The sequence below is a fragment of the Stegostoma tigrinum genome, chromosome 13, assembly GCF_030684315.1.
Source record: "Stegostoma tigrinum isolate sSteTig4 chromosome 13, sSteTig4.hap1, whole genome shotgun sequence".
Lineage (NCBI taxonomy): Eukaryota > Metazoa > Chordata > Chondrichthyes > Orectolobiformes > Stegostomatidae > Stegostoma > Stegostoma tigrinum.
The window spans coordinates 27,918,537-27,943,993 of NC_081366.1; the positions used below are offsets into that span (position 1 = coordinate 27,918,537).

General features: G+C 40.6%; 1 protein-coding gene across 7 annotated transcripts in view; it reads left to right on the forward strand.

The window, feature by feature from the left end:
* LOC125458195 (rap guanine nucleotide exchange factor 6-like) overlaps window positions 1–25,457 on the forward strand; it is a 345,812-nt gene that overhangs the window by 108,809 nt on the left and 211,546 nt on the right. For all 7 annotated transcript variants that reach the window (XM_048543196.2, XM_048543198.2, XM_048543203.2 and 4 more), the window contains exon 5: window positions 15,515–15,590. In XM_048543196.2, coding sequence (XP_048399153.2) covers window positions 15,515–15,590 — 76 coding nt within the window. The remainder of the gene's footprint in view (window positions 1–15,514; window positions 15,591–25,457) is intronic.

Below are 25,457 nucleotides of genomic sequence, written 5' to 3' on the forward strand. Positions count from 1 at the left end.
CAAATCTTAAGTATTTGTTGTAAAGATTTGTTTGAAAAATTCTAATTTATTAAGTAATGTTTTGCCTGGACTTTGCAACATAGCCCATGTGTTGTCATAACTTTGGAAAATGAATGCACCTGCTGCAGTGTGGAGTGACATTTCATCTGGTCAGTAGGTGGTGCTGTGTAGTCCATTGCAGCATCTTGGCTGCAGCATAACATTTGATAGCTTCAGTGATGCTTAATTTTATTTTTTTTTTAAATTTACTGTATTTGTTCATGTAGGTGTGTTGTAGAGTCCCTTCCTTCCTGTGGGCTACACCTAACTAATTTCTGGACTTGTTCCATACTGTTATGTACCCAGGATGATCATACAGCGTGATCAAGTTTCTTTTTTTTTCAATGTTCACTGACACTATATTCACAAGACTAGCTATCCAGCCAATTGAACAATGCAGAATGATACCGGCAGCTTGGGCTCAATTCCTGTACCAGCTGAAGTCACCATGTAAGTCCCACCTCTGGACATCACCCCTCGCCTCAGGTGAGGTGACCCTTGGGTTAAACCACAGTCAGTTATCTCTCTGTAATGAGAGAGCAACCCTATCATCAACTAGGATAATAGCGAAGGTAGCTTTACTTGTAAGTATTTGGCCTTCCCAAATAGCAGTATCCATTCTCATATGGTTGATCTTCCAAACAAAGCCTCTTTATATCTTCAGTGTTGGACCAGACTACTCTTCCTTGTCAATCACGTTGACCATTGGTGTTTAATATGTAATCTGTAACGTGTGATGCTCACACCCCTTCCTTATGTCACATAACAAACATTTATTCAATCTCCATTCATCTGGGGGGATTGTTATGCAGATTTAAAGCTTTTGATCCTGCCTGTTCTTGTCCCACCTTAAGCCAGCTTTTGCTAGTTTTGACTAAAATGATCAACTCCGAGTGCATGATATCCAAGGCCTCCTTAAAGATAAATAGTATCAGTCCTTATCTTGTTAAGCTCAGTTGGAAAAATTTGAGTTTTTGAACATTTTCAAAGCAAAAAATTTGTATTTTTTTTAAGATAACAAATTGTAGAGCTGGAGGAACCCAGCAGGCCAGACAGCCTCAGGAACAAGAAAGCTGATATTTTGGGTCAGGACCCTTCTTCAGAAATGGGGATGGGGGAATCTCTGAAATAGAAAGAGGAGAGGTGGGACTGGGGAAGGTAGATGAGTGGTAAAATCCACACTTAAGCCGTTGGGGCTGTAGGCCAACAGCCTAAAGGTGGACTTTACGAGTTTCAAAATCTCTCCACCCCAGCCTCGTCCCATGGCCAACCCTCCTCCTCATCCCCGTCTCCTTGACCTGACACAACCTGTCCATTTTCTCCCCCACATATCAACCACTCCCACCTCACTGACTAATCTCGAGTGCTCCCTACCTGCGCTCGCATATCACCATCCCACCTGCCTTCCCCAGCCCCACCCTTCCTCTATTTATTTCTGAGTTCCCCTCCCCATTTCTGAAGAAAGGTCCCAACCCAAAATGTCAGCTTTCCTGTTCCTCTGATGCTGCCTGACCTGCTGTGTTCCTCCAGCTCCACACTTGGTTATCTCTGACTCCAGCATCTGCAGTACTTGCTACCTCTATCTTTTTTAACCCATGTTCAGCTACGTTATTAGGCTGTCCATTGTATATGGCCTAATTAAATATTGCCTTCCTGTCTTTAACGACCCTTTTTCTATCCCCTGCACATCAGATTGTCAACAGCCATCTAGAATTTGGGTGTATAAATTTCCCACTACAAAGCATTAATATTACAAATGACCAGGACTGAAAATTGATAAGACTAAGAAAGTGAATGATCATATACACAGAAATGAGGAATGGGCTGATCCCAAGTCTTAATTTATATATAGTAGCTGGTGTACTAACATCAGTGTCTTTGAAGCAGCCAATTATACCAGCATCAAGGCCACAGCCATCTGAAAGCAACTCTACTGGGCTGGCCATTTACTTAGAATGCTCGAGTTCCAATTCCCAAATAACACCATCTTTGCCCAGTTCAATGACGGCACATGAAAAGAAGACAAAAAAAGTGTTTCAAAGACTCTCTGGAAGCTTCCTGCAAGAAATGCAAAATTGATGTCAACACCTGGGACACAGTCATTCAGAAGAAATTGACTAGGAGGAAACTTCCTTATGAAGAGATGCAAGTCTTTGAGAATACCCATTGACAGGATGAAGTTTGGAAAAGGAAGTGATGAAAGGAATGCCTTGATGTCAAGACCAAGGCCCAGTTCCACCATCTGGAAACATCTGCGACATGTGTGGTCAGAATTGTGGCTCTACAGTTGGGCTTGTCAGCCATGTAAAGACCACAGAACCTGTGATTAGTATTACAAAATTTGCTAGGTTGACAATCATACTCGTTAGCATGTGATATCTGATGACTGTAGCAGTACTATACATCAAAACTTGCAAGACACATCAAAATGTGTTTAACATTTGAAAATACATTTGCATATTATCCTTGCATTTCCTGTATTGATGACATTAATAAGCCCATTTTAGATAGGAAATCTGCTACAGTGACTTAATTTTCCTCTGATTATTCCTGTCCTGGATTTACACTGTTTCCACTGGTAGGAGAGACTGGGATCCAAGGGCACCATCTTTGAGTGATTGTTGTGGAGGCCAAGTCATTGAGTATACTTAAGACAGAGATAGGTTCTTATTTAATAAGGAGATTGAGGTTGAGAAATGTGTCAGCCATGATTGAATGGTGGAATAGATTTGATGGGCTGAGTGATCTAATTCTGTTCCTTTCTTATGGTCTTCAAGTGCTGTACATTTCTGTTCTGTTTTTATGTAGTGGGCAGTGAAGAAGGTTACCTCAGAGTATAATGGAATCTTGATCAGAAGGCTCTTGGGCTGAGGAGTGGCAGATGGTGTTTAATTTAGATAAATGTGAGGTGCTGCATTTTTGGAAAAGCAAATTAGGGCAGCACTTTTACCCTTGATGCTAAGGTCTTCAGGAGTATTGCTAAACAATGAGATCTTGGAATGCAGGCTCATAGTCCTTTTTGAAAGTGGAGTTGCAGGTAGGTAGGATAGTGAAGGAGGGGTTTGGCATACTTACTTCATAGGATAGTGCATTGAGTATAGGAGTTGGGAGGTAATGTTGCGACTGTCCAGGACATTTGTTAAGCCACTTTTGGAATACTGCATGCAGTTCTTGCCTCCCTGATATAGGAAGGATGTTGTGAAACTTTAAAAAGGTTCAGAAAAGGTTTGCAAAGATGTTGCCAGGGTTGGATGTCATTGAGCAAAAGGGAGAGGCTGCATAGACTGCGCTATTTTTCCCTGGAGTGTTGGTCGAGGGGTGACCTTTATAGAGGTTTATAAAATCATGAGGGAAATGGATAAGGTAAGTAGCCAATGGCTTTTCCCCAAGGTAGGGGAGTCCTAAACTAGAGGGCATAGACTTCAGATGAGTGGGGAGACATTTAAAAGGGACATGAAGAGCAACTTTTTCACGCACACAGTGGTGCGTGTATGGAATGAGCTGCCAGAGGAAGTGTGAAAACTGGTATAATTACAACATTTTAAAAGGCATCTGGATGGCTATGTGAATAGGAAGGCTTTAGAGGGATAAGGCCAAATGCTGGCAAATGGGACGGGATTGAAAAAAGATTTTTGGCTACATGGACGAGTTGGACTGAACTATCTGTTTCCATGCTTTACAGTTCTATGACTTGGATGACGATTGTACTATATCAATGAGGACAGCTTCATAATTCCATTTTCTCTTTATTGATGGGTATTGTAGTAATATGAAAGTGAGCTGTGATCAGAATTATAGATATGATATTATTGTGATTCATATTATCCATTTCTATAAAGAAAATTTAGAAGTAGATGGCATGTGTGTTTATGTACAAATATACATGCATGTTTGTGCACCAAAAATGCAATGTATACATGTATGAATACGTACACCTAAAATTACGGAGACACTTACTTGGTTGTTTAGCATTTTCAAATATACGGTTGTCAGTCAGGCTAGCAGTGTGCCATGCATATATTAATACACAGGACCTTGTTCTTTGCAGACAGGAAAAAAATGTGCAAAGAAAAGCACCTGTTTCACCTCAACAAAATAGGTATCAGCTATTCACTGGTAACCCTACCTGATTTACATTTTAAACAATGACCACTTAACAGCCAGATCTGCATTAGATTAGATTCCCCACAGTGTGGAAACAGGCCCTTCGGCCTAACAAGTCCACGCCGCCCTTTTGAAGCATCCCACCCAGAGCCATTCCCATCACCCTATAACCACTCACCCCGAACACTCTGGGCAATTTAGCATGGCCGATCCACCTAGCCTGCACATCTTTGGACTGTGGGAGGAAACCGGAGCACCCGGAGGAAACCCACGCAGACACAGGGAGAACGTGCAAACTCCACAAAGTCACCCGAGGCTGGAATTGAAACCGGGTCCCTGATGCTGTGAGGCTGCAGTGCTAACCACTGAGCCACCGTGCCGGTGAAGAACATTCTTCAATGCAATACCTTTTACCAACCGGAGACAATTTAAAACCAATCCGTCCTCTCTCCTCATGCAGTATAAGCATTGCTTGTCATCTTGAATTGGCTTTCTTACAAAATGTCCTGATGAATGCAAGTTGGAAAGCTTCAGCAAATGTGTATTTTTTTCAACGATACTCAAAATCAAGTATAGCGTAGCATGGGATTCTGTTGCCCCATCTTAGGCAACTAGCTTTGACCAGTTTGCATGGTGAATTTTGAATTGTGCAATTCAGTTTCTGCACTTGCATTATTATTTTATAGAAACATTTTCATCTATTTTAAACCTTTGGTAAAGAGGTTTTACATTAAAATGGTTTGGTTAATTTGAAACATTGTGCACAATGAAAACACGATCAGTGTTATGATTTACATAATTCTGAAATGATACACATTACTTAGTGAACCAGATGTTTCTGCCATATGAGTGGGGATGTTACTAGAAAGACAAAGCATAGAAGATGACAACTTGCTCTATCATTGCCCTGTCAGATATGCTTTTACAATGGACATTTTGTCAAGTCATTTGTGACACTGAATTATATTGGATGTCAACTTAGCAGGTGGAATATAGTACAGAAGCATAGAGAGACAGCACAGAAACAGACCCTTCGGTCCAACCAGTCCATTCTGACCATAATCTCAAACTAAACTAGTCCTAACTGTCCACTCCTGGCCTATAACCCTCCAAACCTTTCCTATTCATGTACCTATCTTAAGTGTCTTTTAAACATTGTAATTGTACCCTCATCAACTACTTCGTCAGGAGCTTCATTCCACACACAAACCACCCTCTGTGTTTTAAAAAAAAATTGCCCGTCGTCTTTTTTTAAAATCTCTCCTCACCTCACCTTAAAAAATTGTGTCCCTTATCTTTATTCCTTGGTTGGGCGGGGGGAGGTGGCAGCAAAGAAGTAGTACCATTAACTCTATACATTATGCCCTTGGGCAGGAAGAATAGAAAAACTTGATATTATTTAAGCAGGGAAAAAACTGCAGAAAGTGGCGTACAGAGGGATCGGAGGGTCCTTGTGTGATTCGAAGTTAGCATCAAAGTTCATTAAATAATGGTGAAGGCAGAAGGACTGATGCTCATTTATTTCAAAGGGAATGGAGTATAAAAGTTGGCAGGTTTTGTTAAAACTATGCAAAGCACTAGTCACATTACAGCTAGCATATAGTAAACAGTTTTGGTGCCCTTATCTTAACAAAGATACTCTGATATTGGAGGCAGTACAGAGAAAGCTCACTAGGTTGATTTGGATATAGAGAGATTTTCTTACGAATGGAATTTGAATAGGTTGGACTTGTACTATGTTTAGGAGAATGCAAGGATATCTTATAGAAACATGAAGATTATTGGGGGCTTAACAAAATAAATGCAAAGAGGTTGCTTCCTCTTCTGGGACAATCTAGAACTACAGGGCATAATCTGAGACTAAGGGGTTGCCCATTTAAGGCCATGATGAGAATTTTATTTTCCCCCAAGGGTAGTGAATCTTTAGAATTCTTTACCGCAGATGCCTGTCAAAGATGGGTTGTTAAGAAGTAATTCAAGTTTAGACACATTTTTAATTTGCAAGGGGATCGAGGATTATGTAGAAATGGCAGGAAAATGGAGTTGAAGGTTATCAGGTCAGCCATGAATTGTGGAACAGACTCAGTGGATTTAATGGCCTACTTTTGTTCTGATGTTGTATGGTCTTACCAGGTGATAATGGGAACTGCAGATGCTGGAGAATCCGAGATAATAAAATGTGAGGCTGGATGAACACAGCAGGCCCAGCAGCATCTCAGGAGCACAAAAGCTGACGTTTCGGGCCTAGACCCTTCATCAGAGAGGGGGATGGGGTGAGGGTTCTGGAATAAATAGGGAGAGAGGGGGAGGCGGACCGAAGATGGAGTGGAGAGGAGAGTATAGGTAGGGAGGGGATAGGTCAGCCCAGGGAAGACGGACAGGTCAAGGAGGTGGGACGAGGTTAGTAGGTAAGAGATGGAAGTGTGGCTTGGGGTGGGAGGAAGGGATGGGTGAGAGGAAGAACAGGTTAGGGAGGCAGAGACAGGTTGGACTGGTTTTGGGATGCAGTGGGTGGAGGGGAAGAGCTGGGCTGGTTGGGTGGAGGGGAAGAGTCTTTCTCCCCCCCCCCCCCCCCCCCCCCCCCCCCCCCGAGTCTTTAGATGACATGTCCATCATGAGCCTCCTGCAGTGCCACAATGATGCCACCTGAAGGTTGCAGGAACAGCAACTCATATTCCGCTTGGGAGCCCTACAGCCCAATGGTATCAATGTGGACTTCACCAGCTTCAAAATCTCCCCTCCCTCACCGCATCCCATAACCAGCCCAGTTCGTCCCCTCCCCCCACTGCACCACACAACCAGCCCAGCTCTTCCCCTCCACCCACTGCGTCCCAAAACCAGTCCAACCTGTCTCTGCCTCCCTAACCTGTTCTTCCTCTCACCCATCCCTGCCTTCCACCCCAAGCCGCACCTCCATCTCCTACCTACTAACCTCATCCCACCTCCTTGACCTGTCCATCTTCCCTGGACTGACCTATCCCCTCCCTACCTCCCCACCTATACTCTCCTCTCCATCTATCTTCTTTTCTCTCCATCTTCGGTCTGCCTCCCCCTGTCTCCCTATTTATTCCAGAACCCTCACCCCATCCCCATCTCTGATGAAGGGCCTAGGCCCGAAACATCAGCTTTTGTGCTCCTGAGATGCTGCTGGGCCTGCTGTGTTCATCCAGCCTCACCTTTTATTACCCTGGTCTTACCAGGTGTCTGCATTCACTCTTGTCGTTTTTACGTATTTAGCGGTACAAGGGGGTTCTCCTATAACATGTCTTCTGGCAACATGAATTGGCTATCACATGATTGACAAATAGAGGAATGGCATTTGCAAAACGCAAACTTTTGTGTTGGTTATAACACAATTCCATTGAATATGAATTGCTGTTTTCCAGCGCGATTTTGGATACAAAGATACTTGGGCTTACAATGCATTTTAATCCTACAATTAACTTCAATGCTAGTGGGTTATGTAGGAAAGAAATGTCAGATTCCTCTGCTTCAGTTATCTGAGAATGTATCCAGAAGTCCGTGCTGATGGAATGTCAGGTGAGATCCATATTTAAATGGAGGTGGGAATTTTACTAAAAATTGTTAACGTTTGTCAATTTTGGGGGAGTTTGATGGAGAGTTGCTAGCGGTGAGCTCAATCTCTGTTTTGCACTGCTCAGCTCTTTTGGATCATGCTCACGGTATCATGCAGTACTGACCATTGCTGGGATTTCCACTGGCATAACTCTATTTAAAGCCTAGCTGTGACTTCATTGCAAATACTAGATCAATTCGTAAAAGTATTTCCTCTTCTCCGCATTACCTGTCTGATTATAGCTGCAGTTATAAGAATGAAGCTACACAGGTGAGGAAGGATTTTGGAAAATATAATTGTGCCCCGAAGTCTGCTTTTCCCATAGGCTCCATTATTTATACAGTGAGATTTTCTATAACACTGTTGTACTTGAATGTAACTATCGTGTATAGCAGAATCTCTTTATTTCGTTTCCAGTTTTTTCAGTTACAGTTGTTGAAATTTAGTCATTTTGTGTGTAGTAATTTCAATGTAGGAGATACAAGTAACAATTTGTTGTTTTTTTTCTGCTCAGGAAGATCCCATGGAATTTAACATTAATTCCTATGGGAATCAATACATTACTGGACATAATTTCACCAAAAGTTGCAGTTTTCCGAAATGCAGCCATGATGTTGAGGGTTTCCTGCATTTCTCTTTCTATTGTTTTGGAATGGAACAAACAAATACACTAAGATACCATCATGACAAACTTTAATGGTTCTGTTCTAGATTATCTGCAATTGGAGTTGCAATTCTTCTAGAAGAGAAGCTGACCATAACCATTTAAGGTTCACTTATCGAGAGAAATATGCAATTTTGTTGGAGTGTTCATTAATCCTCAATAATAAACTAAATTTTCACTGGATTTATCCTTTTGAAGGGCTAATTTCAAGCAATAAAACTGAAACTACACCATTACAGTAAATATATCTACTGTTGTGTTACATGCTTTTGACTTTGTAGAATTTTTGTTCAAGAATTTGTACCTTTTTAAGAATATGTTTGGGGAATTATGGGTGCATTTAATGTTGTGCTTTTAATGATACTGATGTCAGAGAGAACTCTTCAAACCTCCTGTTAGATCCATCATGGAACAATTTAACCAGCCGGAGTCCATATTTTTCAGTTTACCAAGAAAATCAGTGTAAGGGAAGAGCAGACGGCCCTTTCTTTTCCTGTTACTATTGAGTAGACTCTGTTGCTATAGTGATAGTGCTTCGATAAGCTGCAGCAGTGGTGGAAGGCAGCGATAGAGTATGATGGATGAAATACTATACAATCTACTAAACACGTTATCAGGTTGAGCTTGTTATCCTTTTCCTAAAATGTCATTTTCGCTAATAAATTTCATTTTCGCTAATCTATTCTTTTTCTACCTTTTTACCCCTTGCCTTGCTTAAATAGCTTGTCTGCATTGCTGTAAATTTTGAATGGAGCCTAAGCTTCTACTTTTGCTTTGCCAACCTGTGAAATGATAACGAGGAAACTGAGTAATTGGGAGTTATAAGAAGTTAAGTAAGGTGCATTTGAAATACAATTTTAACTAATTATGCTTGTGTACAAGGTTAGATGCTATTTTATGCGCAGCAGGTATGATTGAATTGAGATAAATGATAGCAAGACTCCAGTGTGGATTGGTAATGCGGTAAAGGATTGTTGAGTATTAAGTTTAAAAGTATAGTTTAACATTGCCTGTTTGTAAAACCAGTGTTTGCCCTTTTCTCATAAAGCAGGGGTGCTTAACCTCAATTGAACATCAACACCTCAAGAATATTGTACGATGGCCACATCATAGCTTAGAATTGTGACAGTGTTAGAGATGGAGAAAGCTACGAGAGAGTTGCGATTCTATGAAAGAACAGGTTCTCTACAATGAAATAATACACTTCTGTACTTTCCTGCCATCTACTGTTCTGCAGATTTTCAATTAATTGGCTTTATCTTGGCAAAGTGGTTTCTGGAGAAACCCAGTTTGAGGATGAATTGAATTAAAGTGGGTTTACATGATTACTGAAGTCAGCACTGGCTCTGGTAGTACGCTTGACCCTTAAATAGTACATTACAATGCTCAGGGGTCAAGTTCTAGACTGGGGTCTGAGTACAAAAATTAAAGTTGATAATCTGATGCTGTGCTGGACTTCCAGAGGTGCAAACTTCCAAATGAAATGTTTAAACCAATTTACATCTGCCCCTGATTTATTGTCACATGTCCTAAAATGAAATGAAAAGCTTTGTTTCTGAGCGGTACAGGCAGATCACAGCAAGCAAAAGATATACAGATCAAAAAGATTCAGATGTGGATAGGTTACATTATTTGAGGCTAGAGTCCATTCAGTAGTCTGATAATGACCAGAAAGAAGCTGTTCCTGAACCTGCTCATGCATCTGTTCAGGTTTCCGTATCTTCTGCCTAACGGAAAAGGTTGTATGAGATCATTGCTAGAGTGCAGTAGGTCTTTGATGTTGGCTGCCTTTTTGTGGCAACGAGCCATGTAAGTGGAGTCCATGGATGGAAGGTAGGCTTCTGTGATGGTCTAGGCTGTGCGCACCACCTTCTGTAGTTTCTTAACAGCCCTGGGCAGAGCTGTTGCCATTCCAGGCTGATATGCACCTGGACAGTATGCTTTCACTGGTGTATCTGGAGAAGTTGTTGAGGGACTTTGTGGATATGCCAAATTTCCTGAGTCTGAGAAAGAGGTGGCATTCTGCATTTTTGACTGCTGCATCTACGTGGGAGGTCCAGAACAGGTTGTCAGTTATCGTCACTCTGAGGAGCTTAATGCTAATCACACTCTCAACCTCAGTTCCATTGATGTACATGGGGGCATGTTCTCCTTTCTTTCTGAAGTCAATGATCAGTTCTTTAGTTTTGCCGATGTTGAGAGACAGATATTTTTTTTTTAATTGCATGACGTCACTAAGCTCTCTATCTCCCATCTGTATTTTGTCTTATTGTTGCTAGGCATCCCTCCCACTACACTGGTGTCATCAGCGAACATGTTGGGGGCGCAGATGTACTGGTAGTACAGTAAGGGGTTGAGGACACATCGTTGGGGGCTCCAGCATTGAGTGTAATTGGGGACGAGGTGCAGTTACCTATCCTCACTGACTGTGGCTGGTGGATCAGAACGCCGAGGATCCAGTTGCAGAGGGCAGTGGGGATAATGGTGTGGAAGGTGGAGCTGTAGGCAACAAGCAGGAATCTCATGTAGGTGTCTTTATTGTCCAGATTTTCCAGGGTTGAGTCTAGGACTAGAGATATGACAGAGTTTGGACCTGTTAAGTCAGTGGGCAAACAAGGCAAAAGGATTGAGGCAGGCTGGGAGACTGGAGTTGATGTGGGCCCATGATCAGCCTCTTGAAGCTCTGCATGATTATTGAAGTCAGAGCTGTTGGGGTGGTACTGTTTAAGGCACACTGCATGTGTTTTCTGGAGTACAGGGATGACGGTTGTCTTCTTGAAGCAGTTGGGGACTTTGGCTTGTAAGAAGGAGAGGTTGAAGATGTGAGTGCATACCTCCACCAGTTGGTCTGCCCAGGATCTGAGTGCTCAGTGGGGACACTGTCCAGGCCTGTCGCTTTCCTTGGATTGACTCCCAGCAAAACTTATCTGATGTGAATGGATATAAAGCATTCCATGGCATAATTTTAATAAATGACACAGGTATTCTCCATATTCCTGGCTGATGCTTATCCTACAATTAAACATCTCCAAAAAATACCTCGAAATTAGCCATCCTGTTTCCTGTGCTGCAACAGTGACAATAATCCATGAAAGGTTCTTCATTGGCTGTAAAGCACTTTTCATGGTCATGAACAGTGTTCAATAAATGCATGTCTTGTTTTTAGAACAGTTTCTTGACCATCAATATCAACAGTTCCTTCCTCCTAACCAATCAAGGAGCATGCGGTATTTGAGTAACTTTCTTGCACAAACGCAAGGCTCTTAACTTCAAACTTTGGTAATAAAATTTGGAAGTGATATCTATGTATTTCTGTATTTGAGAAGCACCACCCTTTCTACAGAGTAATGTTTGGGAGTTAAATATTTTTCTTCTAATGCATGAATATTCATGATGTAAAATAATACATAACATAATAGGACTCATGGTATTGTAAACTAATGACAGAGATGATACTGAAACTGATGGCAGTTTTGTGAGGGTGGGTATATCATAAAGTATACAGAAATTTGTAGGATAGAATATGCCCTCGTACTGAATATAAACAGATGTATATTCCATAAATAGACAGCACAGAAATGTTTGAGCCAACTCATTTTGCTGGTAATTATGATACATCCAAATCACTTACAACTCGCTTCGTCCAACCTATCAATATATCCTTTTTCAATTTCTCTCAAATACTAATCTGCCTTCTCTTTAACTGCAGCTTTGTTATTCACCTCAATTCCATGTAATAGCAAGTTCCACATTCTCAGCAGTTTCTGGGGAACAAAAACTTTCCTGAGTTCTTTATTAAGTACATTCGTGGCTAGCTGGTATTTAAGGTCTCTGATTCTTGAACTCTGTCACAGATGACCTGACAAAAGAGTAGTGCTCCCAAATCTTGTGATTTTAAAAAAACCTCTTGGACCATAACCTGGTGTCATCTGACTTCGGACTTTGTCCACCCCAGCCCAACACCGGTATCTGCATACCAGAGATACTTAAAACAATTTAAGGTTTGATGGTGAAAAGTTAATTATTATGGGAAAAGGGATTTGAATATAATTTTAAAGTAGAACACTTGTAGCAAGTTAAGAACATAATTTATGTAGGCTGTTGTTTTCTGCCGTACAAAAAATTGTTGCCTTAAACTCTCTCTTTAAACCTTCCCTTTAAACTCATCTCACCTAAGCCTTGCTGTTGCATACACACATGCAAAATAGGCCCAGAACCAAATCATTTGGCCCACTGAGCCTGCTCTGTGTCTTGTTCAATATCTCTCACAATCACATGTAATGAACTTCATTTTCGAAGCATATATGTATATATAAATGCATGTTGTTTTGATGTAATTATAATAAAATATATTCTGGTATTTCTTCAAGCCTAATTGTATTGTATGTGCACAATGAAAACCTGAACGTTTTATGACGAGCCTTATGTACCGCAGACACGTATTTAGAAATTGAGATAATGAAGATTTGGAATCTCGATAGTCATTTTCTCTAGAGGTTTATCATGTGTTGTTTTGTGTACAAGTAGTCCCTATCGGATAGTAAGTGTCCCAGTGCTCATGATTGATGTTGTCTGAGCGTTGGTAATTTTTTGTGATTTCCACATGCTGGTGCTCTCTTCCAGTTTATGATACTTGTGTGACATGCTATGTGATTCCACCTACTTAGCAAAGCTACTTCCAGTGACATTTTGTGTGCCAGTCGTTTTCATTGGTGGTGAGGCTTATCTTCTGTTGCACTTTTTTTTTGTTTGTATAACACCTCAGTGATCTAATTTTGACCTTTTATCTCCCAGATGTCCACCCATCCATAGCATGGAAACATCTTTTTCAAAGTCACCAATAGCATCCTTCATGCCACTGTGTTTGTTGTGTTATTTTCTGACATCTTCACCTGTCTTTCTACTGTCTTCAGGACAACTTTGAAAGTAATTATAAAAGGTCTGTCATAGTAGAAGAAGAAATGTATGCTTGAAAGTGTATGAATCTAGTAGGTTAAAATAACTTGTTGGAGAATAGTGGAAATGTCATGGGACTGATGATGCAGAGGCCCAGGCTCTTATTTTAGTGACATGGGTGCTATTAATGGGATTTAAAGTTAATCAATAAAATCTTTGGATTTCTTTTAAAAAGCTAGTGCAATGGCAACTGCAATTCCACTGTCAATTGTTGTAAAACCCATTTGTTTACTAATGTCCTTTAGAGAAGGGAGTTTGCCATCCTTAGTCGATCTGGCCTGCATGTGACTCCAGAGCCACAAGTGTTGTTGACTCTTGACTGCTGTCCAGAATGGCCCAGGAAGCCACTTGGTTCAAGGACAGTTAGGAATGGGAGTGATGAAAGGAGTAATCTAAGTATTTATAATAAATAACAAATAACATTATTATTTGGATTTTAATGTACAGGCAGATTGATGTTGCGCAATTGTATGAGGGTAATAGTTTTAAACAGGTCAGAAAGTATTTTGTAATTATGACCTAAGTGCATCAACTCTAAGTAAACATGTGATTGCAGTAAAGTGACTGGCAGTTTATATATTCTGCTATGTTTATAGCAGACTAGAAAGCTAGAAGTTAACTTTTTGATACAGAGATAGTAGGAACTGCTGATGCTGGAGAAACTGAGATAATACGGTGTGAAGCTGGATGAACACAGCAGGCCAAGCAGCATTAGAGGAGCAGGAAAGCTTGACTTTTCAGGTCGGGACTGTTCTTCTGAAAAAGCTAACTTTTGAGTTCAGTTTGGAAAAATCCAGATAATACAAAAGGGAGAACAGTTTGTACTGGAAAGACAACGAAGCCCTGCGTTTAGGGATCCAATTACCTATGCTAAAATGTTTTGGTTTGTGGAGCTACAAGTCAGGACAGTTTAGATAGGAGTCTTTTAAGTTGTTGGGACTGAAAAAAAAAATCAGGCCATGAGAATTGTGAAAGGTTAATTCTAGTGGACTCGGACAGGAATCATTAAACTGTCTCAACAGTTCAAGAATAAGAAACTGAGAAGAATCAGATAAGTAAAAACAAAGAATTGAGATGGCAGTGACACTTTCTCTGGAATTGAGCATCTCCAAAAGGGGAGAGAGTATTTGAAAATGGGTTGAAACTTTGATCACAACTGAGGATAGTAATAGACAGATTTGATCCCCATATTAATCTTTGTTTGACAAATTGTGTATAATTTTTTGTTCGTTTTCACCTTTGTGTTAAGTTCTTTCTAATTGTCACATGCACGTTTTTATTTTTTTTCTCCTCTTGTGCAACATACTTGTGTTCTCTTTTTAAAGAACATCTGCAACTTCATAGTGATTAACCATAATGGTAACCAACAACAAAAATTAAGTAGCCTAATGAATCAAATGTCTTTTGAAAATCCAAATATATTTCATTTGCTGCTTCCCCTTTTTATCTATCTGGCTTCTTACCTTCTAAAAGAATTCTAGTACATTCGTGAGGCATGAGCCCACTTCCATGGAACCATGCTGACTGTACTTGCTCTTAACATGCATCTAAAAGCTCTGCGAGTACATTCTTTATAATAGAATAACATTTTCCCAATAGAGATATTAAAGCATCTGGCCTACACTTCCTTCTTTTTGCTTCCTTCCCTTTTTAAAATAAAATTATTACATTGATTAATTCCCAGAGGATTGGAAAACTTCCAGAGCCTTGATGAAATCAGATGGGCAAAGGTATCCCAAAGAAGGTGAATATAGACTGCTTTCAGAACAGTTGACTCCAGAACATACTTTTGTAACAAATTAGGGACTAGGGCGCTCTAGACTTGGCATTTCATACCAAGATCAGATTAATTAGTTACCTCATCGTAAAGACATCCCGAGGTATCAACAACCATCATAAATGAGGGGAATTATGAAGGTATGAAAGCATCATGCCAGTATAATATCCCATTTCCCATGAGCTTTAATTTTATGTGCTAGGCTGTTAGGTGAGCCTTTATCAAAAGCTTTGTAATGTCCAAGTAAACCACATTCACTGGTTGTTTTTATAAGACATCCCTGTTCTGACTTGTTGACTCCGATCAATCTGTTCAGGCCAAATGTGGCAATGCATTACTCGTATCATAGTTTAATTAATTTAATGCAAGCATTTTCCTTTTCTTTATCCTGTTCCAGTTTTGGCAAGCAGACTGCTGGAAGCTTAAGACGAGGCTGTGAATGTATCGTTTTAGAGACTTCAGAAATGATTGTGGTAAGAACTATCTCTAGTTACAAATGTTTAACCAATAAGTTCAGACATTGGTGCATTGGCCTTCTCTTGAGAGGAATCTTTGATGGAAACAATTGCTAAATTCATAAAGATAATTTGCATTTTATTCTATCTCTATGAAGTCGACAGTTTTTGCTTGCTTTTACAATCGAAGTGTGTGTACAATAGAGTATCATTTTTTTGAAGATGAAATTCTTATCAGGACAAATAAAATTGACCGTCCAAGCTGAAACTTTGTATTAACGTAGTTATCCAAGCCCTCCGCTTCTTCCTGTCCCGCAAACCCGACTAGTCCCCCTCCATTGACACCCTCATCCGCTTATCCAAACTCGTACTCACTCTCAACAACTTCTCCTTTAATTCCTCCCACTTCCTCCAGTCAAAGGGGGTGGCCATGGGTACCTGCATGGGCCCAGGCTATGCCTGCCTCTTTGTAGGGTACGTGGAGCAATCCCTCTTCCAAAACTACACTGGCCCTATCCCCTATCTCTCCCTCCATTACATTGATGACTGTTTTGGCTCCGCCTCGTGTTCCCATGAGGAGTTCATCCACTTTACTAACACCTTCCACCCCAACCTTAAGTTTACCTGGACCATCTCTGACACCTCTGTCTCCTTCCTGGACCACCTCTGTCTCCATTTCTGGCATCCACCTGGAAACCGATGCCCATTTTAAACCTACCGACTTCCGCAACTACCAAGAATAATCCTCCTGTCACCCACCTTCCTGTGAAAAGGCCGTCCCCAATTCCCAATCCTTTGCCTCTGCTGCATCTGCTCCCGAGATGAGGCATTCCACTCCTGAATATCTCAGATGTCCTTTTTTTCTCAAAAACCGCAACTTACCCTCCACAGTGATCGAAAATGCAGTCGACCGTGTCTCCTGCACTTCCCGCAACTCATCCCTCACACCCTCTATCCGCAATAATAACCAAAACAGAATCCCCCTCATCCTCACGTGCCACCCAATGCATCATCCTCCGACACTTCCGCCATCTGCAATCTGACTCCACTACTGAAGACATTTTTCCCTTCCCACCCTTTATCTGCTTTCTGGAGAGACCACTCTCTCCGTGACTCCCTTGTCCACTCCACACTCCAGCCCCACCACCCCCGGCACTTTTCCCTGCAACCAAAGCAAGTGCTACACCCACCTCTATACCTCCCCCTTCACCCCCCATCCCAGCCCTAGGAAGACTTTTCACATCAAACAGATGTTCACCTGCACATCTGTTAATTTGATATACTGATCCTCTGTTCCCATTATGGCTGCCTCTACATTGGGCGAAACCAAATAGAGGCTTGGGGACCGCTTTGTGGAACAACTACACATCCCAGTCGCGAATCATTTCATCTGTTCTCTCCTCCTCTCTCTGCCTGCGCGCCCCCCCCCCCCCAAAAAAAAGGCGACATGTCCATCCTGGGCCTCCTGCATTGCCACAATGACGCCACCCGTTTTTGTTTCAGTACAGCCACGTTTGTAAACTGTCGAAAATGTCTCATTTTCATTCTTTAAAAATTGCTTGTGCTCAAATTCTGTCTTTCACTACTTTATAATGAATGTAAAGGGCTGATTTGTTCAATTGCCCTATTATTTCATTTCAAACAAAAAATGTATTAGTATTAAAGTGAGTAAATCACAGTTTATTCATTTGCAATTTAACCATCTAGTGCTTAACTCTCTTCCCTTCTGTATCGTTATCCTTGTTCTTGCATAATGCAATTGAAATATTTTGTGTTTTAATTTCTTTAAGGTGATGGATATGATCTTATTCCATATCCCGATGGTAGTATCTTGTAGTGACATAGGAGTATCAAATGCTGTATATCTCACCTGAATACTGTGTGCATCAATTTTGCAAGGAATTTGTATGTATCTGCCCTACCAGGTTTTGACTTTAGTGCAAGGAAAGCGCTAATTTATTCAAACCCGAACTTCGCATCAGGACCCGTAAAGATAAAAATGTTGATGCTATATGTAGAGTAAAGCTCTAGCTCTTTTATTCAAAAATGTCATCATATTTTTGTTAGGTATGGCTTGATGTTTGAAAGATAAATATCTTACTTCCTGCTCAACTCCAAGAAAGAGAAGTTGTGCTTAAAATAATGGGTTCACTATATTCAGCAACTCACAATAAGATAGCAATTACAACAGCACTTACTTCGTGCTTTTAATACATCAAGACATAACAAGGTGCACCACAGGACTGGAGCACTGAGCCTTGTAAAGTGTTATTGTGACAAGTGACCAAAATGTTGTTTTGAAGAGACAGATGCAGTGTTTCAAAATCTGTGATGGAAGTAGGCCCATAGATCAGTAACTCTTCACTTGGGTAGAAGAGAACTTCCAATCAACCAAGCAGAATCTCTGTACTCCTGGCAGCATCAATGACCGCATGACTGGGAATTCATATTCTAAGTCCTGTTTCCTTGGAGCCCATGACACAATAAGTGATGAGGAATTTCACAATAGGGTTGGAGAGCTCATGACATGAATCTGAATGGAGCTGGAGTTGGGGTCATCTGTTGGAGTTTTGCTGGAGTGCAGTGGTGTGATAAGAATGGTGGGGTCTTAGAGAGGCTGAAATTAGAAGAAGGAGCAAGGAAAGGTTCTGCAGGCTAGGCTTTGCATGGTATAGAAAATTATCAGATGTGATATATAGAAGGAACCCTAAGGGCAGTGCTTTTCCGTTTTGTTTTCCACCCAAGGCCAGAGCAGGGTCAATTGACAGGGCTCCCCCAAATCTTGAATTCCTCCTAAAGCTCTCAATCTTTTACACCATGTGGGAACCAACCCTAAGCAGACCATTGGGGTGAAGGTAGGAGGTCCATGCTACACTTTGCCCACCTCATGTAAAATTGAGGACAGGCTTAGGGATGAGTGAGAGTAGGTAGGAAAGCCAGCCAGGGAATATAGTGTCTGCTTATCCCAACTTCTCCAGAAGCAAACCTGCTAATAAAAGTCGTAAAAAAAATCTCATGTAGAATGGTTATAGTACAGAAGAAAGCCTTTTACATCTATGAGCTCTCAGCTATTCCCAGTTGTGGACTTTTTTCGTACAAATTTGCAAAGTTTTCTAATCATACAATTATCCAATTTCCTTCTGAAAACTACAACTGTACCTGCCTCCACCAGACACCTAATCATTGCATATAAAGGTTTCTCTTCATGTTGCAGTTACATCCTTTGCCGATTTGTTAAGTTAATGCGCTCTAGCTCCTGATCTTTCTCCAGTTATACCTTACAAAATTGGAACATGAGGAGGCCATTTGACCCTTATGAGCCTGTTCCACCATTCAATAGAATCATGGCTGATTTGACTTCCTTAATCCACTTCCCAGTCCTTTCCCTGTAACCCTCGATTCCCCTGTTGATCAAGAATCTAACTGCCTCAGTCTTAAATACAGACAAAGATTCTGTTCCCTTAGTTCTCTGTCGCAAGGATCTCCAAAGACACTCAACCCTTTAAGAAAAGAAATTCCTCCTCATTTCAGTTTTAAATTGATGCCCCTTCATTCTGCAACTATGCTGTCTGGTCCTAGGCTCATGTGAAGGGGAAACATCCTCTGAGCATTTACCCTGTAAAACATTGAGAATCTTATTTTCAATGATATCACCTCTCATTCTTGTAGAGTGTCAACCTGTTTAGCCTTTTCTTAGAAGAAGTCCCTCCATACCAGAATTATCTTAATGAGCCTTCTCTGAACTTCTTCGAATGAAGTGATATCTTCCCTAAAATAAGGAGCCAAACTGCTCACCGTACTCCAGAATTTATCAGTTCCTTCCTGAGTAATTATGCTACATTTCTAATGATTTGAACAACCTTTTACATCTCCTTCCAACTTTCTCTTCCCAAAGAACTATCTCTACTTTGTCATTTTATTCATGTAAGTAACATTTCTCATTCCTGGAAGCATGCTAGTGAATCTTTTCTGTCTCCTCCCCCTCGAATGCCTTCATATCCTAATGAAATTTCAGTGGTCAGAGTTGGGTACAATCCTTCTGTTGAGACTGAACCAATGTTCTGTAAAGCTTCATAACTACTTGTTCTCTCTTTGCCTCCATATACTATAACCATTTTCTGAACCTGTTGAGATGTTTTCAAAGATTTATGGCTCAGACCCCTCTGCTTTTGCACGGCCTTGAGAATTGTATCCTTTATTTTGTATTGGCTTTCCGTTTTTTTCGAGTCAAAATGCATCATTTTGCAGTTAGAGTCTTAGAGCTGTTTAGCATAGAAATAGACCCTTTGGCCCAACTCATCCATGCTGACCAGATATCTTAAATTAATCTAGTCCCATTTGCCAGCATTTGGCCCATGTCCTGCTAAACCCATCCTATTCATGTACCCTTTCAAATATCTTTTAATTATTGCATTTGTACCAGTCTCCACCATTTCCTCTGGCAGCTTGTTCCATACACGGAGCACCGTCTGAGTGAAAAAGCTGCTCCTTTGTTCCCTTTTAAGTCTTGCCTGTTTCACATTTAATCTCTGCCCTCAATATTTGGACTTTTCCTCGCTGGGGCAAAGACTTCGGCTACTCACCCTACCCATGCCTTTCATGATTTTATACATCTCTATAAGGTCAGCTGTAAGCCTCCAACACTCCAAGGAATGTAGCCCCAACCTATTCAGCCTCACCGTACAGCCCAAACACACCAGAATTGTACGCCATATTCCAAAACTGGCCTAACCAATGTCCTGTGCAGGTGCAATGTTATCTTTAAAATATTGGCAAAGATCTGCAGCTTGGGTTGTGGGTGAGGTTGTTGACTTGCTGAGCTGGCTTGTTTGCATTCAGACATTTTGTCACCGTGCTCGGTGACATCATCAGTGGAGCATCCAATGAAGCAATGTCATTCTACAACACTTGGAATTTATATTGTCTAGTCCGTTATGGTGAGTGCTGTCATTTCTCGTCTTGATTTGTATGTGTTCATATATGGGGTCCAATTCTATGTTTGTTGATTGATTGAAGTATGGGGGGAGAACCATGCCTCTTGGAATTCCCATGCCTGTCTGTTTGTTTGGCTTGGACTGCTATGGTTACTTTTATCCCAGTTAAACTGACAGCCTTTGTTGTCTGAATGTACCGATATTAAGGCAACGATATGGCTGTCTCCTCTAGTAATGTGGCCACTGTTTCTTCGGCTAGTGGGATGTCAGTTTGATGTAAATAAAGCTGTGACATCAAAGGATACCATAATCACATCAAATGACATCCCACTAGCCAAAGAAACAGTGGCCACGTTACTAGAGGAAACATGAATGCAGACAAGCCACTCTATCAGCAAGGACTACATACTTAAATTACTAGACCTCTGCTTCACCACACATTTTGTCTTTAAGGGTCAAATATACAAACAGATTAACGGTACACCAGTGGGATCACCCATCTTGGGATTCATCGCAGAAACAGTCATGTAAAGAATGGACCACACCACCCTCCCCCACATTCAACCTAAACTGTGGATCTGGTATGTAGATGAGACACTTGTCATTACTAAATGCGGCAAATTTGAAGAGACCCACCACCTCATCAACAGCGTATTCATAGGAGTTAAAATCACGAGGGAAGAAGATAACAAAAACTGATTTCAGTTTCTGGATGTTAGGGTAGAACGATTGACAGATGGGAAGTTTCAAACCTCAGCATACAGAAAATCAACCCCTTTGATACAGATCAAATCCTCAACTTCCACAGCAACCATCCCAACATCCACAAACAAAACTACATTAGGACACTATTTAAATGGGCTAGGGCACATTGCAACACTCCAGAATTACGCCAGGAAGAAGAAGAGCACCTTGTACAAGATCCTTGTCCTAAACGGATATCCCTCAATTTCATCCACAGATGCCTACAATACAGACAACAGGAGGACGCAGTACAACCGAACACACTTACCACACTTCCCTGCATCAGGAACATATTGGAACTGAGAACAAGACTCCTAAGACCACTAGGGATCGTGGTGGCTCACAAGCCCACAGCCACTCTGCAACAAGCACAAGGATTAAAGACCCCATTCCCACAACATGCAAAATGAACGTGGTGTACAAAATTCCATGCAACAACTGCCATAAACATTGTATCAGACAGACAGGAAGGAAACTAGCCATCAGAATACACTAACATCAGCTAGCAGCAAAACGGCACAATGAACTCTCCTCAATATCTGTACATGCAGACAATAAAGGCCCATCAGTTTAACTGGGTCAAAGTAACCATAGTGGCCCAATCCAACCATTGACACACAGGAATTCCTAGAAACATGGTTCTCCATCTATTCTTCAGTCAACAAACATATAAAATTGGAACCCATATATAAACCCATACTGATCAAAACTGGAAATGGTATTACTTAGCATAATGGACTGGACAGTATAAATTCCGAGCGGAGTAGAATAACATTGCTTCATCAGAGGGCCACTGACGATGTCACCTAGCAAGGTGACGAAACATATGAATAAAAACAAGCCAGCTCGGCAAGCAAATCAACAACCTTAACGTTACCTCCTAACTCCTATACTCTATGCACTGACCAATAAAGGCAAGTATATCAAATGCCTTCTGCACCATCCTATCCAGTCTTCCCATCATTTCATCTGGCATATGTCCCCATTCTTTCCACCTATCCTTGTCTCTCCATGTCTTTCACTGCCCTCTTAGTTCAAAACACTTCCAACTATTGTCACTACAGATTTTGAAATTGTGCCCTGGACACCTCAGTCTGTTATTTGCTTAGATCAACAAATCAGTGAGCTCCATAAAATGTGAGGAATTCCACCCGTCACTACACAGAAGACGACTGTTGCTTGCCATTCAGCCAACTTTCTATCCATGCTGCCATGTTTTTTGAAATCATAGGTTTCAGGGTTGATGACAAGTGGATGCAGAAACAGATGCTGACCTTGCAGTGACGTCCAAAACCCATAGAAAGGCTTTTTTAAAAAAAAAAAATAGTTGTTTGGATGTCATTTTCAAAGAAGACCATTTTTTAGTGGTAGAGAATTCCACAGATTCAGTACTCTTTGGTAAAGAAATTTTCTCTCCTCTCAATCGAAAATGGTCTCCCCCCGTATCCTGATGCTGTATCTTCTGTTTCTGGAGTGTACTGTTATAAAGCAGCGGTTGACCCCTGCCGAGAACTAAGGAAATAAAAACATCCAAAGAGGAGCACCTTGCTCTTTAAGCTGTAATAGGAGTGTTAAAAGTGGTGTAACCTGTCTTTCAGAACTTCTAATGGTTAAATAAAATAAACCCCTGACATGTAACAATCAGCATGTAACAATTTATTTAACTCTAACCATGAGCAAATTAACTAAACTATCAACAAATCGAATAACCCTTCCTTAACTACTAACTATTCCTGAATAAAGAAAAATTTTAACAGCTAGCTGTTCCGATAAATACAAGTCCCACTTATAATTTTAAAAAATCATATTTAGTCTCTCAAAATTGCAGCCAGGTTTACATGTCTTCCGGAATGCTCTGTGCCTTCTCCATTGATTCTTCCGTCATGAGTATTCACTAGTTGTGCTGTGGGTACCTTTTGTTCTTTAAGATTTTGAGAAAGCATCATCTCAAGAAGTCTGTGAGAGCCAGCAGTTCTGTTCTGAGAGCTGATGGCTGTTAACTCTAGCAGATGGCAATTAGCTCTTCTGTCTTTGCCCACCTACCTTTTTATGCCCTCGATGACATTAGTTCCTGACTATAGGATTGGCTCTACATTGTCAAAACCATCAGATTTGAATTTGATTGTTTTTTGATATCTAAGTGCTGGGTACAAGTTGATAGGCTAAATTCAAATCATGTTTTGATTTAAAAACTGCCCCTTGCCTGGCTAACTGTACAGCATTTTGATACAAGTGTTTCAGTTTTGGTGCTCTGTGTACTTGTAAACTTTCAAGCTGCACTTCACAAATTTTTGAAAAATCTAAGCATTAAAAAAAAACCCGTCTCTTAAAGGAATTCTCAATCCTGCCCAGTCTTATGTCATCCGCAAACTTCGAAATATCGCATTTGGTCCCTTCATCCAGGTCTTGTGAATAGCTGGGACACAGCACTGAACCTCACTGTACCCTACTGGTCACTGCCTGACTCTCATAAAAATTCATTTATTCTCATTCTCTGTTTCCAATCTATCAACCAATTCTGAATCCATGCAAATATATCACTTCCTAATCAAATTTGCTTTAAGTTTGCCAGCTAACCTCTTCTAAAGGATCTTATCAAAAGCCTTCCCTTTAAATTCTGGGTAACTTCCATTGCTTTAAATTATGGGTATAGCAGTTTTAATTTTAAGGAATTAATAACTCCAAACGTACCATCAAACTCAGAAGTTGCTGGAAAAGGTCAGCACGTCTGGAAGCATCTGTGAAGGAAAAAAACAGAGTTAACATTTCGGCTCTGGTGAACTGAGGAAGGGTCACCGGACCCGAAACATTAACTCTGACTTTTCTCTTCACAGATGTTGCCAAACATGCTGAGCTTTTCCAGCGACTCTTATTGTTTCTGATTTACAGCACCTACAGTTCTTTTGGTTTTTATATATCATCAAACTCAAACGTTTAACTAGGAATTTAAATTTGCAGTAAACAGTATGAATACACATTTACAAATCTCACTGTTTTATCACAATTACGACTTTCGTTCCCTCTGTTTGTCTTGTTAACAAGCTTGTGGTGTCACACTTTGAGACCATAACAGCCTTTTTTGAAGACCATCTGTGCCATATCAACTGTGTAACCCTCATCAGCCCTGTATGCTAAACAGGATTTACCTTCATCATACTAAAGCTGTCATTGCATAATTAATCCACCCTTGTCCAATTGTCTGGTAATTTTGTCTTGGATTATTATTTCCAAAAGCTTTTCTGCTACTGAAGTTAATGTGGCCCGTCGTTGCTGGCTTTATCCCTGTACTAGTTTCTTTCTGATAAGGATCTAAAATATGCAATACTCTGCCCTCTGGTGCCATCCCCATACCTGCATAGTATTGAAAGATTGTTGGTGGTTCTTCCATCATTTCACCCCTTGGTTTCGTCTGTATTTTTGCATGCATCTTAAGTACAGCCAGCCTTTCTGATACTATCTATTGTTGATTTTTAATCTATCCAGCATCTCTTTAGTTCTTTCCACGAGAACTATGGAAACATCATCTGCCTTTGCACAGACAAATGCAAGAAAACACATTTCATGCCCTCTGCCTCCCTGTGTAAATCCCCTTCTTAATCATTAATTGGCCCCACTTCTGCTTTTACTTTTTTTTTAAACCATTTATATGCTCAATTGATACTTAACTTTCTCAGCTGGGAGAGTTAGACCTAACTTTTGCTTCTACTATTGCAAAATAATCTTAATTTTTTTTTTTGAAAATCTGACTCTTTTAGACTGTGAATTTATAAGTCATCATGTTGCTATACTTGAAATCCAGAGGCTGCCTAGATTAATAATCCAGAGATAATGGTTTTATTGGAATTGGAAGTAATTCAGACCTTAAAAATGTGTGATCATGTTCACCAGTCTGGAGCTTTGTCAAAGGAGTGTTTTCTTTTTAGATACAGCTAACTCTTGTGGAGTCAAAACTTAGCGACATGTTATTCTGGTGGGAAAATAAATACTGAAATTCCTTATAAATTGCAGATTAATTGATGCTGTAAAGGTACAGATGCCCTGAGTAGAGTTGAACTATTTTAAAATTTTGGTACTCATAAAAATTTGAATGAAATAGAAATGAAAATCGCATTTTAAAATATAAGTGTATAAAATAACAATAATGATTGTATTAGAACAACTGATGCCTGCCTACAGAAGGTGTTCAACAAGGTATTTCACAAAAGGT